General features: G+C 43.9%; 2 protein-coding genes across 2 annotated transcripts; both read right to left on the bottom strand.

Annotated features, from left to right (window-relative positions):
- Positions 1-8,057: 8,057 nt before the first annotated feature.
- On the bottom strand, positions 8,058-8,765 carry LOC125522575 (cortical cell-delineating protein-like). The gene has a single exon (XM_048687626.1). It carries the CDS (start codon positions 8,717-8,719, stop codon positions 8,318-8,320), a length of 402 nt encoding a protein of 133 aa, XP_048543583.1. The 5' UTR covers positions 8,720-8,765; the 3' UTR covers positions 8,058-8,317.
- A 4,930-nt stretch (positions 8,766-13,695) lies between these two features.
- On the bottom strand, positions 13,696-14,409 carry LOC125522399 (cortical cell-delineating protein-like). Its single transcript, XM_048687460.1, has one exon. It carries the CDS (start codon positions 14,373-14,375, stop codon positions 13,974-13,976), a length of 402 nt encoding a protein of 133 aa, XP_048543417.1. The 5' UTR covers positions 14,376-14,409; the 3' UTR covers positions 13,696-13,973.
- Positions 14,410-17,870: the final 3,461 nt, after the last annotated feature.

The raw sequence follows: 17,870 nt of genomic DNA on the forward strand, positions 1-17,870 counted from the left end.
TCCTACGGTATCCGGGAGTTGCACAATCTCATGGTCTAAGGAAATGATACTTGACATTAGAAAAGCTTTAGCAGACGAACTACACGATCTTGTGCTATGCTTAGGATTGGGTCTTGTCCATCACATCATTCTCCAAATGATGTGATCCCGTTATCAATGACATCCAATGTCCATGGTCAGGAAACCGTAACCATCTATTGATCAACGAGCTAGTCAACTAGAGGCTCACTAGGGACAGGTTGTAATCTATGTATTCACACATGTATTACGATTTCCGGATAACACAATTATAGCATGAACAATAGACAATTATCATGAACAAGGAAATATAATAATAACCATTTTATTATTGCCTCTAGGGCATATTTCCAACAGTCTCCCACTTGCACTAGAGTCAATAATCTAGTTACATTGTGATGAATCGAACACCCATGGAGTTCTGGTGTTGATCATGTTTTGCTCGTGGAAGAGGTTTAGTCAATGGATCTGCGACATTCAGGTCCGTATGAACTTTACAAATATCTATGTCTCCATCTTGAACATTTTCACGAAAAGATTTGAAGCGACGCTTGATATGCCTGGTCTTCTTGTGAAACCTCGGCTCATTGGTAAGGGCAATGGCTCAAGTGTTGTCACAGAAGAGAGTCATCGGGCCCGACGCATTGGGAATAACTCCTAGGTCGGTAATGAACTCCTTCATCTAGATTGCTTCATGTGCTGCCTCCGAGGCTGCCATGTACTCTGCTTCACATGTAGATCCCGCCACGACACTTTGCTTGCAACTGCACCAGCTGACTGCCCCACCATTCAAAATATACACGTATCCGGTTTGTGACTTGGAGTCATCCAGATCTGTGTCGAAGCTAGCATGGACGTAACCCTTTACGACGAGCTCTTCGTCACCTCCATAAACGAGAAACATATCCTTAGTCCTTTTCAGGTACTTCAGGATATTCTTGACCGTTGTCTAGTGTTCCATGCCGGGATTACTTTGGTACCTTCCTACCAAACTTACGGCAAGGTTTACATCAGGTCTGGTACACAGCATGGCATACATAATAGACCCTATGGCCGAGGCATAGGGGATGACACTCATCTTTTCTCTATCTTCTGCCGTGGTCGGGCATTGAGCCGTGCTCAATCTCACACCTTGCAATACAGGCAAGAACCCCTTCTTGGACTGATCCATATTGAACTTCTTCAATATGTTGTCAAGGTACGTGCTTTGTGAAAGACCAATGAGGCGTCTCAATCTATCTCTATAGATCTTGATGCCTAATATATGAGCAGCTTCTCCAAGGTCCTTCATTGAAAAACACTTATTCAAGTAGGCCTTTATGCTTTCCAAGAATTCTATATCATTTCCCATCAATAGTATGTCATCCACATATAATATGAGAAATTCTACAGAGCTCCCACTCACTTTCTTGTAAACACGGGCTTCTCCATAAGTCTGCGTAAACCCAAACGCTTTGATCATCTCATCAAATTGAATGTTCCAACTCCGAGATGCTTGCACCAGCCCATAGATTGAGCGTTGGAGCTTGCACACCTTGTCAGCATTCTTAAGATCGACAAAACCTTCTGGCTGCATCATATACAATTCTTCCTTAAGAAAACCATTAAGGAATGTCGTTTTGACGTACATTTGTCATATCTCATAATCATAGAATGCGGAAATTGCTAACATGATTCGGACGGACTTCAGCTTCGCTACGGGTGAGAAAGTCTCATCGTAGTCAACCCTTTGAACTTGTCGATAACCCTTAGCGACAAGCCGAGCCTTATAGATGGTCACATTACCATCCGTGTTTGTCTTCTTCTTAAAGATCCATTTATTTTCTATGGCTCGCCGATCATCAGGCAAGTCAGTAAAAGTCCATACTTCGTTTTCATACATGGATCCTATCTCGAATTTCATGGCTTCAAGCCATTTGTCGGAATCCGGGCCCGCCATCGCTTCTTCATAGTTCAAAGGTTCACCATTGTCTAACAACATGATTTCCATGACAGGGTTACAGTACCACTCTGGTGCGGAACATGTCCTTGTGGACTTATGAAGTTCAGTAGTAACTTGATCCGAAGTTCCTTGATCATCATCATTAACTTCCTCTCTAGTTGGTGCAGGCACCGCGGAAACATTTTCCTGCGCTGCGCTACTCTCCGGTTCGAGAGGTGGTACTTCATCAAGTTTCACTTTCCTCCCACTTACTTCTTTTGAGAGAAACTCTTTCTCTAGAAAGGATCCATTCTTGGCAACAAAGACCTTGCCTTCGGATCTGAGGTAGAAAGTATACCAAATAGTTTCCTTAGGGTATCCTATGAAGACGCATTTTTCCGACTTGGGTTCGAGCTTTTCAGGTTGAAGTTGCTTGACATAAGCATCGCATCCCCAAACTTTCAGAAATGACAGCTTAGGTTTCTTACCAAACCATAATTCATACGGTGTCGTCTCAACGGATTTCGACGGAGCCCTATTTAAAGTGAATGCGGCAGTCTCTAAAGCATAACCCCAAAATGATAGTGGTAGATCGGTAAGATACATCATAGATCACACCATATCCAATAGAGTGCGATTACGACGTTCGGACACGCCATTACGCTGAGGTGTTCCAAGCGGTGTGAATTGTGAAACAATTCCACATTTCCTTAAGTGTGTGCCAAATTCGTGACTCACATATTCTCCCCCACGATCTGATCGTAAGAACTTTATTTTCCTGTCACGTTGATTCTCTACCTCATTCTGAAATTCGTTGAACTTTTCAAAGGTCTCAAACTTGTGTTTCATTAAGTAGACATACCCATATCTACTTAAGTCATCAGTGATGGTGAGAACATAACGATAACCACCGCGAGCCCCAACGCTCATTGGACCGCACACATCAGTATGTATGATTTCCAATAAGTTGGTTGCTCGCTCCATTATTCCGGAGAACAGATTCTTGGTCATTTTGCCCATGAGGCATGGTTCGCACGTGTCAAATGATTCATAATCAAGAGACTCCAAAAGTCCATCTGCATGGAGTTTCTTCATGCGTTTGACACCAATGTGACCAAGGCGGCAGTGCCACAAGTATGTGGGACTACCATTACCAACCTTACATCTTTTGGCATTCACACTATGAATATGTGTACCATCACGTTCGAGATTAAATAAAAATAAACCATTGACCAGCGCGGCATGACCATAAAACATATCTCTCATATAAATAGAACAACCATTATTCTTAGATTTAAATGAGTAGCCATCTCGCATTAAACGAGATCCAGATACAATGTTCATGCTCAAAGCTGGCACTAAATAACAATTATTGAGGTTTAAAACTAATCTCGTAGGTAAATGTAGAAGTAGCGTGCCGACGGCGATCACATCGACCTTGGAACCATTCCCGACGCGCATCATCACCTCGTCCTTCGCCAGTCTCCGCTTATTCCGCAGCTCCTGTTTTGAGTTACAAATATGAGCAACCGCACCGGTATCAAATACCCAGGAGCTACTACGAGCGCTGGTTAGGTACACATCAATAACATGTATATGACATATACCTTTGGTATTTCCGGCCTTCTTATCCGCTAAGTACTTGGGGAAGTTTCGCTTCAAGTGACCGTTTCCCTTGCAATAAAAGCACTCAGTCTCAGGCTTGGGTCCATTCTTTGGCTTCTTCCCGGCAGCTTGCTTGCCGGGCGCGGCAACTCCCTTGCCGTCCTTCTTGAAGTTCTTTTTACCCTTGCCTTTCTTGAACTTAGTGGTTTTATTCACCATCAACACTTGATGTTCCTTTTTGATCTCCACCTCCGCTGATTTCAGCATTGAATATACCTCAGGAATGGTCTTTTCCATCCCCTGCATATTGAAGTTCATCACAAAGCTCTTGTAGCTAGGTGGAAGCGACTGAAGGATTCTGTCAATGACCGCGTCATCCGGGAGATTGACTCCCAGCTGAGACAAGCGGTTGTGCAACCCAGACATTTTGAGTATGTGCTCGCTGACAGAACTGTTCTCCTCCATCTTACAATTGTAGAACTTGTTGGAGACTTCATATCTCTCGACTCGGGCATGAGCTTGGAAAACCATTTTCAGCTCTTGGAACATCTCATATGCTCCGTGTTGCTCAAAACGCTTTTGGAGCCCCGGTTCTAAGCTGTAAAGCATGCCGCACTGAACCAGGGAGTAATCATCACTACGCGACTGCCAGGCGTTCATAACGTCTTGAGTCGCTGGGAAAACAGGTGCGTCACCTAGCGGTGCTTCAAGGACATGTGCTTTCTTGGCAGCTATGAGGATAATCCTCAGGTTACGAACCCAGTCCGTGTAGTTGCTGCCATCGTCTTTCAGCTTGGTTTTCTCTAGGAACGTGTTGAAGTTGAGGGCAACATTAGCGTGGGCCATTTTATCTACAAGACATATTGCAAAGTTTTAGACTATGTTCATGATAATTAAGTTCATCTAATCAAATTATTTAATGAACTCCCACTCAGATTGACATCCCTCTAGTCATCTAAGTGATACATGATCCGAGTCAACTAGGACGTGTCCGATCATCACGTGAGACGGACTAGTCATCATCGGTGAACATCTTCATGCTGATCGTATCTTCTATACGACTCATGTTAGACCTTTCGGTCTTCCGTGTTTCGAGGCCATGTCTGTACATGCTAGGCTCGCCAAGTCAACCTAAGTGTATTGCGTGTGTAAATCTGCCTTACACCCGTTGTATGCGAACGTTAGAACCTATCCCACCCGATCATCACGTGGTGCTGCGGGACAATGGACTTTAGCAACGGTGCACAGTTAGGGGGAACACAATTCTTGAAATTTTAGTGAGAGATCATCTTATTTTAAGCTACCGTTGTTCTAAGCAAATAAGATGTAAAACATGATAAACATCACATGCAATCAAATAGTGACATGATATGGCCAATATCATTTTGCTCCTTTTGATCTCCATCTCCGGGGCGCCATGATCATCATCGTCACCGGCATGACACCATGATCTCCATCATCGTGTCTTCATGAAGTTGTCTCGCCAACTATTACTTCTACTACTATGGCTAACGGTTAGCAATAAAGGAAAGTAATTACAAGGCATTTTCAGTGACACGGAGGTCATAAATAATTAAGACAACTCCTATGGCTCCTGCCGGTTGTCATACTCATCGACATGCAAGTCGTGATTCCTATTACAAGAACATGATCAATCTCATACATCACATATATCATTCATCACATTCTTTTGGCCATATCACATCACATAGCATACCCTGCAAAAACAAGTTAGACGTCCTCTAATTGTTGTTGCATGTTTTTACGTGGCTGCTATGGGTTTCTAGCAAGAACGTTTCTTACCTACGCAAAAACCACAACGTGATATGTCAATTTCTATTTATCCTTCATAAGGACCCTTTTCATCGAATCCAATCCGACTGAAGTGGCAGAGATAGACACCCGCTAGCCACCTTATGCAACTAGTGCATGTCAGTCGGTGTAACCTGTCTCACGTAAACGTACGTGTAAGGTCGGTCCGGGCCGCTTCATCCCACGATGTCGCCGAATCAAGATAAGACTAGTAATGGCAAGTAAATTGACAAAATCAACGCCCACAACAACTTGTGTTCTACTCGTGCATAGAAACTATGCATAGACCTAGCTCATGATGCCACTGTTGGGGATCGTTGCAGAAATTAAAAAAATTCTACGCATCACCAAGATCAATCTATGGAGAAACTAGCAACGAGAGAGAGGGGAGTGCATCTTCATAACCTTGAAGATCGCGATGCGGAAGCGTTGAAAGAATGCAGACGGTGGAGTCATACACGAAGCAATTCAGATCGCGGCCAAATCTGATCTAAGCACCGAACAACGGCGCCTCCGCGTTCAACACACGTGCAGCCCGGTGACGTCTCCTGCGCCTTGATCTAGCAAGGAGAGAGGGAGAGGTTGGGAAAGACTCCGTCCAGCAGCAGCACGACGGCGTGGTGCTGGTAGGGGAGTGTGGCACTCCAGCAGGGCTTCGCCAAGCACTGCGAGAGACGAGGAGGGAGAGGGGTAGGGCTGCGCCAAGAGAGAGGGAGAATCGTGTCTGTGGCAGCCCCAAAACCCCCACTATATATAGGGGGAAGGGCTGAGCCCCCATCTAGGGTCCCTCCCTAGGGGTGGCGGCCAGCCCTAGATGCATCTAGGGGGCGGCCAGAGGGGGAGAGAGGGGGGGCACCCTAGGTGGGCCTTAGGCCCATCTGAGCCTAGGGTTTCCCCCTTCTCCCCTTCACTACGCCTTGGACCTCTTGTGGGAGGCGCACCAGCCCACCTAGGGGCTGGTCCCTTCCCAGACATGGCCCATGCAGGCCTCCGGGGCTGGTGGCCCCTCCCGGTGGACCTCCAAACCCTTCCGGTGGTCCCGGTACGTTACCGATAACGCCCAGAACACTTCCGATGTCCAAAACGGGACTTCCCATATATAAATCTTTACCTCCGGACCATTCCGGAACTCCTCGTGACGTCTGGGATCTCATCTGGGACTCCGAACAACATTCGGTAACCATGTACATCTATTCCTTATAACCCTAGCGTCATCGAACCTTAAGCGTGTAGACCCTACGGGTTCGGGAGGCACGCAGACATGACCGAGACATCTCTCCGGCCAATAACCAACAGCGGGATCTGGATACCCATGTTGGCTCCCACATGCTCCACGATGATCTCATCGGATGAACCACGATGTCGGGGATTCAATCAATCCCATACACAATTCCCTTTGTCTACCGGTATGATACTTGCCCGAGATCCGATCATTGGTATCCCTATACCTTGTTCAATCTCGTTACCGGCAAGTCTCTTTACTCGTTCGTAACACATCATCTCGTGATCAACTCCTTGGTCACATTGAGCTCATTATGATGATGCCCTACCGAGTGGGCCCAGAGATACCCCTCCATCACACGGAGTGACAAATCCTAGTCTCGATTCATGCCAACTCAACAGACACTTTCGGAGATACCCGTAGTGCACCTTTATAGCCACCCAGTTACGTTGTGACATTTGGCACACCCAAAGCATTCTTACGGTATCCGGGAGTTGCACAATCTCATGGTCTAAGGAAATGATACTTGACATTAGAAAAGCTTTAGCAGACGAACTACACGATCTTGTGCTATGCTTAGGATTAGGTCTTGTCCATCACATCATTCTCCTAATGATGTGATCCCGTTATCAATGACATCCAATGTCCATGGTCAGGAAACCGTAACCATCTATTGATCAACGAGCTAGTCAACTAGAGGCTCACTAGGGACATGTTGTGTTCTATGTATTCACACATGTATTACGATTTCCGGATAACACAATTATAGCATGAACAATAGACAATTATCATGAAAAAGGAAATATAATAATAACCATTTTATTATTGCCTCTAGGGCATATTTCCAACATTATACCTATATTTTTGTTCCAATATATAAATCCAAGCAAACAACCAATTGCTATTCAACTGTCTAGAAAGGTACTCACTCCGTCCCAAAATAAGTGACTCAACTTTATACTAACTTTCGTACAAAGTTAGTACAAAGTTGAGACACATATTTTGGAATGGAGGGAGTATAAGTTAAGCAAGAGTTATTACCCTTTCTATAAAAGCATGTTTTTTTCGCAATGCTCTTAACATGTATAACTGAATCAAATGAACAATTCTATAAATACCACAACTCAAAAGATATAAGTGCAATGCATAGAGCATTCTATAAATTCATGACCAATGTGCATATCTCCCTATGAAATGTGATCATGATATGATGATTGTAAAATACCAACAAGCAAAGCAAACAAAAATGCAAAGGACGCTCCAAGAATAACACATATCATGTGAACAAATAAAAATTAGACGCTTGAGACTTCTTGAATATTTTTTGGGGTGCCTTGGGCATTTCCAAGCTTAGGCTTTTGCCTCTTCTTATTTGTCTCATATCGATATCTCCCCTAGATCTTAAAAACTTCATCCACACAAAACTTCATACAACTTTTATTAAAAGGTTAGTAAACATATGAACAATTTAACTTCATGTACTGTCAAGACAACTTTGTATATCCTTGTACAAATACATGAATCATGCATTTAGATACCATAACGAGATACACTGATCATTGATCAATCACAAGTTTATCAAGCATGCATGCACGAGCCAGGGAGCCCACGCAAACACCTGACATATAGTGCCTGCACTGGAACATAGAAAATATACGTGTGGTGCGTACGTATGACATGCAAACTAGTTACGAGTACAACGATTATGTATGTATAATATTCATCGATAGCTCGATGGATCAGATAGGGCAGGTGAAGTCGGAGGGGCACTTCTTGCCGCACTGGTTGAGGAGGAGGACGAGGTCGATGGGGACGTTGAGCTCGATGCCGAGGATGTTGGCCCTGATGGCGGTGCAGAGGCACACGGCGGCGTCAAGGTCGGCGAGCCCGCCCAGGAGCGGGCAGCACTGCTCGTTCGCCGGCACGCCGATCTTGAGCTTCACTAGGTTCAGCACGTCGGCGCACACGCCCAGCTTCAGCGTGTTGATCGGGCAGCTGCCCCCGCCGGTCGATGGCACGACAGGCGGTGGGCGGATCGGTGGGGTAGGTACGACCGGCGGGCAGTAGGGTCCGCAGCCCTGGGCGGCGGCAAGGAGGACCAGGTTCAGGGCGAGGAAGAGGGCGAGCTTGGAGGGCGTCATTGCTCTTACTGGTCTGTGGGTAAGCTTGTCAGGCTTTGCTAGCTTGGGATGGTTTTCTTGGGTTGTTTGGGGTGGTATTTATAGGCCGGGTGTAGTGTGCAAGTGCATGCAAGTGACTCGTTCATGTCATGATCAGTCCAGCTAATTAATTTGACTCTTGACGTAATTTGTAAAGATTATGTGCAACCGTTCATTATTGTACTAGCATGTTACGTGTGTATACCACCATTGGAGCATAATCTGTTCACTAAAGAACAAAACCTCATAGCTGAGCCATGAGACTTTCATTTAGTTTCCAAAAAATAGTACTCCCATATGCGTATTGTCTGCTGTGTGCATATAAATATTTGATGGTTTTACAAGTGTATAGCCATAATAATCTGGATCATAGCAACGGACAAAGGAATATATCGGGCATGGCAGCGCTACGAGCTGGCATACGCCAATCATCCGGGTCACGAGAGACGTATATAGGCCATTGCGTTGCATATGGTTTTGATTCCATGTGTCTACATTACGTTTGATACTTTGGTTTGTTCTACTGGCTCGTTGGCATGCATGGACACGTATGCTTACCTAGCTGTATAATTATTAGTAAATCTGTATCCATTGGTTATGTTGACGAATAACAGTTTGTTTAATTCACATCTAGATATTTTTTTAAGAATGTCATATCTAAGCTCTCACAAATATATAATGCAGGAACAAGAAACAAAAAATACTAGGACAAAAAAAATACAGTTTGTCTAATTCACATCTAGATGTTTTTTAAGGATGTCACATCTAAACTCCCACAAATATATATAATACAGCAACAAGAAACAAAAAAAGGACAAAAAAACCACAAACAGAATGGACATCAGCTTAGATGTGATATGTCACATCTAGATGTGTCCTAGACAGACCCAAAAAAATAGACCACAAACAGAGTGGATATCAGCTTAGATGTATGTCACATCTAGATGTGTCCTAGACAGACCCGACAATAATACCAACTAGATGATACCCCGCACGTTGCTGCGATAATCGGTTGCAATATATTTTTAGTTTTATTAGATTTGATTGTGTGGCATATAATATTTAGATTAACAAAAATTTAACCAAACTTAGGAATACATCCGACTTATTATTTTTGATCGTGCATAGTTGTAATAAGTACAATAACAGAATTAAAAAATCTCATGCATGGTTGAATTTGATGTTGAGCATTTTTCATGCATAGTTGCATGTTGAGGTGGGTCTTATCCCATCCATAATTGTATGGTGATGTGGATGCTTGCATGTTGAGATAAAATAAGATAGTGCGGATGAACTTCTTACGCCCCAAGAAGACGGCGAAAATTTACCCTGGAGCTCCGTTGTGTATGTCCCAATGGACAAACTAAGGGAGGATCAAAGCCCGAAAGACAAACTCGAAGAAAAACTGTTGCCATCCACACGAGTGCCGCATCTGTGGGGACTAAAAACCCTAATCTAAACTACTAACTGGAGCGAAGCCACCAAAATTTTTCCACTGCCATGATCATTGGAAAAAAAATATTATCCCACCGCCACTGGCCGCCGAAACGGCAGGCAAAGGGGAGGGCTAGATGAAAAGCAACCGTTAATATCTCTTCAAGTGAACGTGCTTGAACAATCGCATGGAGGTTTTTCTTGGCGTTGATTGGACCATCCATGCTTAATTAATTTCCTAATAAACAAACGAGCACTTCTGCCTTTTTGGCTTCATTAATTGCAGAAATTAAAGGAACATTAGACACAATAATTAAGAGGGGTTTTGTTGGGTGTTGGTTGGCTAGTTTTTCATGAGAAAACTTCCATTCTATTCATCTTCAATAATAAGTACAACAAACACTTGGAAACAATTACAAGCACTTAATTGAGTTGAAGGCGCGCCGCCGTCATCGCCCCTCCCTCTCTGGAGCCACGCAAAACTTGTTGTAGTAGACAGTCGGGAACTCATCGTGCTAAGGCCCCATAGGACCAGCGGAGTAGAACAACAACCATCGCCGATGAAGAGTAGCGTAGACGAAGGATCCAACCTAAAGACACACCAACATATATGAACTATGACCAGATCCGAGCTAATCCACCAAGGAAGATCTGCCGTAGACATGCCTCCATACCTCCACCAATGATGCTAGACACACCACCAGGATGGGTGCTTGGCAGGGAGAACCTTATTCCATTTTTAGGAGCCGCCGCAGTCTCGTCTTTCTGAGAAGGACACAAACCTAACAGAACTTGAAGAAACACATAAAAACATAGCCCTCCACCGGTAAGGGCCGAAATTCACCAAGCCGCCATGGACCTAAGGCATCGAAAACGAGACGGACAGGCGGTGACGCGTTGGCCGGCTATTTTCGTGTGAAATAATCACTTGGGGAGAACAAGGCGCACTAGATGCATGACGACTTCTACTCTTGGATTATCAGTTTTTCATTAGGCGCCCTATGAACTTGGAAGGAGTAAATACTTTGTTTGCTTTAAGTATGACCATTGTAGCCCGCCTAATTGTACAATAAAACTGAAACACCATTGAGTTGGCCTCAGATACCTAAAGCAAACTCAACATGTTCCGAGTTTATGTATTTCATGGGCTGATTCATGAAATATTTTATTACTCGAAGTCTTAAATGTAAAATCTTGATAGTCGTAGTGATGAGGATGCAACATCCAAATATGTTCAGCAAGGCCGAAAGCCAACCTAGTGACCTTGACATTGGCCAGACTTTCGACTTAGACCCATCTTCTAGATGAGTGCCTCTATCATCTTGAGGAACAAGTCAACCAACCATGACACTCAGGGGGGCATGGTCGGCGCGACCAGTGGTGGCACGCATGAACTTGTGAATCGGCCCAAGCCATATAACCCTAATTGAGCACGGTGAGGGTCGATCTGCGTCGATGTGACTCACAGTGTCGACCGTGGCATTGGACTCTCTCCGGACAACGGATCGGCGCCATGAAGGAGGTGTGGCACAAGAGAAGGAATACGAGTTCGGGAAGGGAGATAGATCCGCGGTGTTCGACTGCCTGGCATGGTAAAGGCGGGGGGAGAGGGAGTGGTGATGGATACATGTGGAGTGGGCGGGAGGTTGGATTGTACTAAATTTAAGGGGTGGCGTCAAAGAGAACATTGATCGGCCCTAGAATAAGCCAATCAGTATTAACATCCCATCACTAGCCGCCTTTAAAATATTCATAAAAAAGAGTTATATCACTCCAAAAAATTGTTCACGCCCTTAAATATCTTCACACGTTTAAAAACTTTTTCATCACATGTTTTAAAAGTTCATACAATGTAAGTATTTGTTTGCATAATTATCAAAAAAAATATTTTTTTAGCATTAAAAAAGTTCACAGTTAGAAAAAATGTTCATGACCTTTAAAAAATATTCTATGTGTGTTTCAAAAATGTTCTTCAGGTATTTTTAAAATATTCAATAAGCATATGAGAAATGTTCAACATGTATTTGAAAAAATGGTCAACGAGTATGAAAAAATATTTAATGTGTATTTGAAAAATGTTCAACATGTATTCATACAATATAATTTCTTCTGTGTAACTATGAAAAGAATGTTTTGAACCATTCAAACATGTTCATGACATTTGAAAATATATTTGCATGTTTAAAAAGAATCTTCATAACATTTATGATACATGTTTAAAGTGTGTTTAGAAAATGTTCATTGTGTATTGAAAAGATGTTCAATGTGTGCTTAACAAATACAGTACTAAACATGTATTTGGAAAAATATTCAAGGAGGATTTGAAATATGGTTAAAGTGTATCTTAATATTGTTCAACTTGTGTACAGAAAATGTTTAAACTGTATTCAAAAAATTCAACTTCTATTTTGAAAAACATAAATAAAGAACGATGAAAACCAATAACAAAAACGCATGGAACCTTCCCAAAATCAGCCAAACCGGGTGGAAGATTCCACAAACCGGTCTTGCAAGCTACCGAAAACCGCTAGTTGCTAATTTGGGCCGGCCCACTTTGTCGATCCCTGCAGGTGAGGTCAATGGATGACTCGCAATTGGCGAGATATAGCTCCCGTGCTTATGTCTCGCGGGTAACACATGCGGGATACTTAGTGATCCACTGATGTGCACCCGGGAGGTACCTAGTGAGCCAACCATTTAGGTCCGTTATATTTATTCTCTTATAGGAGCCGACTAGATTTATTTACAGGTGATTGTTTTTTGAAAAACAACTAAAAATGGCCAAGAGGGAAGAAAAATTCCAAGGAATCATAAAATAGTTCGAAAATATGGAAAAAGTTTGCCAATTTATGAAATGTTTGTCAATTTTAAAAAATGTTCTCGGATTTCAAAATTGTTGAATGCAAAAAATGTTCATCAATTCAAAAAATTATCATGGATTTGAAAATTTGTTCACACAATCACAATAATCTTGGATTCATAAATTGTTTACAGTAATAAATAGTTCATGAAGTTGAGGCATTCAAAAAATGTTCCAAAATCAAAAAATGTTCGTAAATTCAGAACATGTTCCTGAATTAGAAAGAAATTCGCAGATTAAAAACATCTCTGAATACAAAAATTGATTGCGGATGCAGAAAATGTTCATAAGCATTTGTGTTCATACAGGTGAGTGTATGTGAGCACCTGCGAGTGTACCGTGCTCAGAAAAAACTTAAGTATGCATGCATGCACTTATGACATCTACCAGTGTACATATGGCATGCGGAGTAATCAGTAGTGCGATGCATGCATGCTTGGTTTTTTATGGATCAGTGAACATAAGATGTAAAAGGTGGCATTAGAGAAGAAGAAAATATTCAGCATGACTTTTAATTTTATCAAGGATCATTTAGGCAAAACAGAAAGATGTATCTAATGCATGGGTAAAGATGTGAATCTGATCATGATTGATGCAATCATGCATGCGCTTACATATGAATATACAACTCATGCTGGCATATCACGGGTCGAATTAACCCAACTTGAAGTCTTAAACAAACTTTTCATTCCAGGTACGTGTACAAGGATGTATATCCTTTTACAAATATTCAAATCATGCATTTACTACCATAACAGGATACAATGACATTGATCAATCACAAGCCTATCAAGCATGCATGCACGAGCGAGGGAGCCCATGCAAACGCCTGACATACGAACTGTAACAGAAAAATCATACGTATAATGCGCGCGTATGACAAGCAAACTGGTTACGAGTTGACGATTATGCATGTATAACATTCATCCATGGATGGATGAATCAGATGGGGCAGGTGAAGTTCGCGGGGCACTTCTTGCCGCACTGGTTGAGGAGGAGGGTCAGGTCGATGGGGACGTCGAGCTTGATGCCGAGGATGTTGGCCCTGATGGCGGTGCAGAGGCACACAGCGGCGTCGAGGTCGGCGAGCCCGCCCAGGAGCGGGCAACACTGCTCGTTCGCCGGCACACCGATCCTGAGCTTCAGCAGGTTCAGCACGTTGGCGCACACGCCCAGCTTCAGCGTGTTGATCGGGCAGCTGCCCCCGCCAGTCGATGGCACGACAGGCGGTGGGCGGATCGGCGGGGTAGGAACGACAGGCGGGCAGTTGGGCCCGCAACCCTGTACGGCGGCGAGGAGGATCAGGTTCAGGGCGAGGAAGAGGGCGAGCTTAGACGGCGCCATTGCTCTTACTGGTCTGTGGGTAAGCTTTGCAGGCTTTGCTAGCTTGGGATGGTTTTCTTGGGTTGCTTGCGCTGTTATTTATAGGCCGGGTGTAGTATGCAAGTGCATGCAAGTGACTCGTTCGTGTCATGGTCAGTGGAGCTAATTAATTCGAATCTTGACGTAATTTGTAAAGATTATGTGCAACCGTTCATTATTGTACTAGCATGTTACGTACGTGTGTATCACCGTTGGAGCATGATCTGTTCGCTAAAGAACAAAACCTGATAGCTGAGCCATGAGACTTTGCTTTAGTTTCCGGAAAAAAAGTACTCCCATATGCATATTGTCTGATGTGTGCATATAAATATTTGATGGCTTTACAAGTGTATAGCCATAATAATCTGGAGCATAGCTAGGGACAAAGGAAATATATCGGGCATGGCGGCGCTACGAGCTGGCATACCCCGATCATCCGGGTCACGGGAGGCGTATATAGACCATTGTGTTGTATGGTTTTGATTTCATGTGTCTACTTTACGTTTCATACTTTGGTTTATTCTACTGGCTTGTTGGCATGCATGGACACGAATGCTCAGCTAGCCGTAAAATTATTGTTTAATGACCCATTGGTAGAGCTGACCAATAATATCAACTATAGATGATACCATGCGCGTTGCTGCGGAAATTCGCTGCAATATATTTCAATTAGATTTGATTGCGTGGCATATATATTTAGATCAATATAAATTTAACAAAAATTAGAAAGACATATAACTTATTATATTTGATGATGTATAGTTGTAAAATATTAATTAAATATAAGTATAATAATAGAATTAAAAAAATCACGGCGGGACTTTTCCATCCATACATGCAAAGTTGCATGTTGAGGTGGGTCTTATCCCATCCACAATTATATGATGATGTGGATGCTTGCATATTGAGATAAATAAGACCATGGAGCAAGATAGAGCCCAATTTTTCTTGTTTCTAAAAAGGATCCAGATCAATGTTCATTGGAAGTACAAAGCATCTCTTTTTTTTGCGAGCGGAAGTACAAAGCATCTCAAACATAATAAAATTACATCCAAATTTCGAAACCACCGAATAATCACTATCGTTGATAGAACGAGCCTCCGACACGCCTCTGTCACACCAGGCAAAAACAATAAATGTGAAGAAAGAGAAAGAGAGAAGCTAGAATCTGCTCAAGTGCTCATCACTCGCACGATATCGAGCAAATACCCCCGCGTCGTCCCTAGGGCGGCTCGGGGGAACCCTAGGAACGCCACCGCCGCCCCCCTCTACATCACGCCCCCCCTCCCGCCGCCGCCGGATGAGTCCGCCGGGCGAAGCCCGCGTCGGAGGACGGTGGCGGCGGGGATCTCCGCTCGCTCGGCGGCCTAGGTCGCTGGCGTGAGCCCGTGGTTGTGGGAGTCTCGTCCTCGGCGTCTCCGGCCGGCGTGGCAGCTGCTCGGCGCGGCGTCCTCGACCTCTCGCAGGTGATGGGCTGCCGGCTGCCTGTGGCTGCCTCGATGCGACGGCGTCCCGAGGTTTCAGATCTGGCCGTGGCGGGCTCGGCCGATCTGGCCCGTTGGCTTCGGCCGGCGGTGAGGTTGGTGGTCATGCGTGGTGATGGCGCCGCCGCCGCCGCGCATGAGGTGCTTGGGCCAGTGGGTTCGCATGCTGGCGGCGCTGGGGTTCCCCCATCCTCGTCCGGCAGCGTGAGGGTGTGGAGGTAGGGTTGCTCCGGGCAAAAGCCGACGGCGCGGTGTCTGCAGATGTCGCTCTCCTCCTGGGGGCCGTTGTGGAGTTCTCCGACCTCCTCCGCTCTCGGGTCACTTTCTTCGGGTGAAAGCCCAGGACCTGCGGTGCAGGACCAGACGATGGCATGACATCGCTTCCCCTCCTGAGGGCGTCGTCTTGAAGATCGTGATTCCCTGCGTGCTTTCCCAGAGCTGGACTTGCACGACATCGCGGCAGGTGGCCGGCGATGCGCTCAGAGGTGGAGCGGTGTTTCCTCCTCCGCATCGAAGACGGCGGATCTCGGCGGTGTGGTGCAGCGGAGACTCGGCGCCCGATGCGTGTAGGTGGACTCGCGCAGGAGAAGGTGGCTGTCTGGCGTCATGGTGGCGTCGATGGCAGAGTGGACTAACAAGGTAGAAGCCTCAATATCTGCTCTGAAGACGGACCTGTGGAAGATGGCGGCGGCGACACATGTGAGTGCGTCAGACCGGTTTGTGCCCCAGACCCGGTATGTGGCTCTGCTGGGGCTTCCGGCTTTTGATGGTAGGTTTAGGTGAGTGGTCTGGGTATTTGGCCCAGCTAGCATCCCTTCATCATATGGATAGGAGTAGTGGCATATGTTGCCAAGATGGCGGATTCAGGCATATTGTTGTAATACTTTGTAAGGTCAACGAGAATAATCAATAAAGTGGCCACATGCATCTTCCAGATGCAGAGGCCGGGGGTCATTCTCCTTTTCTAAAAAAAAGAATTTGGCCAAGCCATACAAGCCTAACTGAGCATGGTGAGAGCCGATCTGCATCGACGCAACTCACAGTGCCAACCGTGGCATCAGACTCTCTCTGAACAATGGATATGCATCATGAGGGAGGGGCGGTACACGGGAAGGAATACAAGTTCGGGAAGGGAGAGAGATTTGCAGCAGTCCACGGCCAGGACGGTAAAGGCCAGGAATGACTCGTGCTGGATACATGTGGATTGTGGAGTGGGTGGGAGATTGGAATGTACTAAATTTAAGGGGCCGCGTCAAAGACAACATTGGCTGGCCCTTAAAATATTCACAAAAAAGAGTTATATCACTCCAAAAAATTGTTCATCGCCTTTAAAATATCTTCACGCATTTTAAAAATTGTTCGTGACAAGTTTTAAATGTTTGTATAGTGTAAATATTTGTTTACATAATTTTCAAAAAAAATATTTACCTCTAAATAAAGCTTCAGGACATTTCAACAATTGTTCACAGTTTATAAAAAAAATGTTCAAGACCTTTTTGAAAAATGTTCTATGTGTGTTTTTAAAAAAAATTCGTGTATTTCAAAATAGTCAATGAGCATTTGAGAAATGTTTAACATGTATTTGAAAAAAACGATCAACGAGTATTTTAAAAATCTTCAATGTGTATTCATACAATGTAATTTCTTTTGCATAATTACGGAAAGAATGTTTTGTACCATTCAAACATGTTCATGATATTTGAAAATATGTTCACACATTTAAAAAATCTTCGTAACATTTATGATACATGTTCAATGTGCGTTTAAAAAATGTCATCAGTTATTTAGAAGATGTTGAATGTGCATTTAACAAATATTAAACATGTATTTGGAAAAATATTTGATGAGTATTTGCAAATTGGTTAAACTGTATCTTAAAAATGTTCAACTGGTATACAAAATATGTTCAATGCGTATTTAAAAAATATCAAATTGAATTTTTGAAAAAAACTAAAAAAACATAAATAAAGGCCAATGAAAAGTAATAATGAAA

This window comes from Triticum urartu, chromosome 7, assembly GCF_003073215.2.
Source record: "Triticum urartu cultivar G1812 chromosome 7, Tu2.1, whole genome shotgun sequence".
Classification (NCBI taxonomy): Eukaryota; Viridiplantae; Streptophyta; class Magnoliopsida; order Poales; family Poaceae; genus Triticum; species Triticum urartu.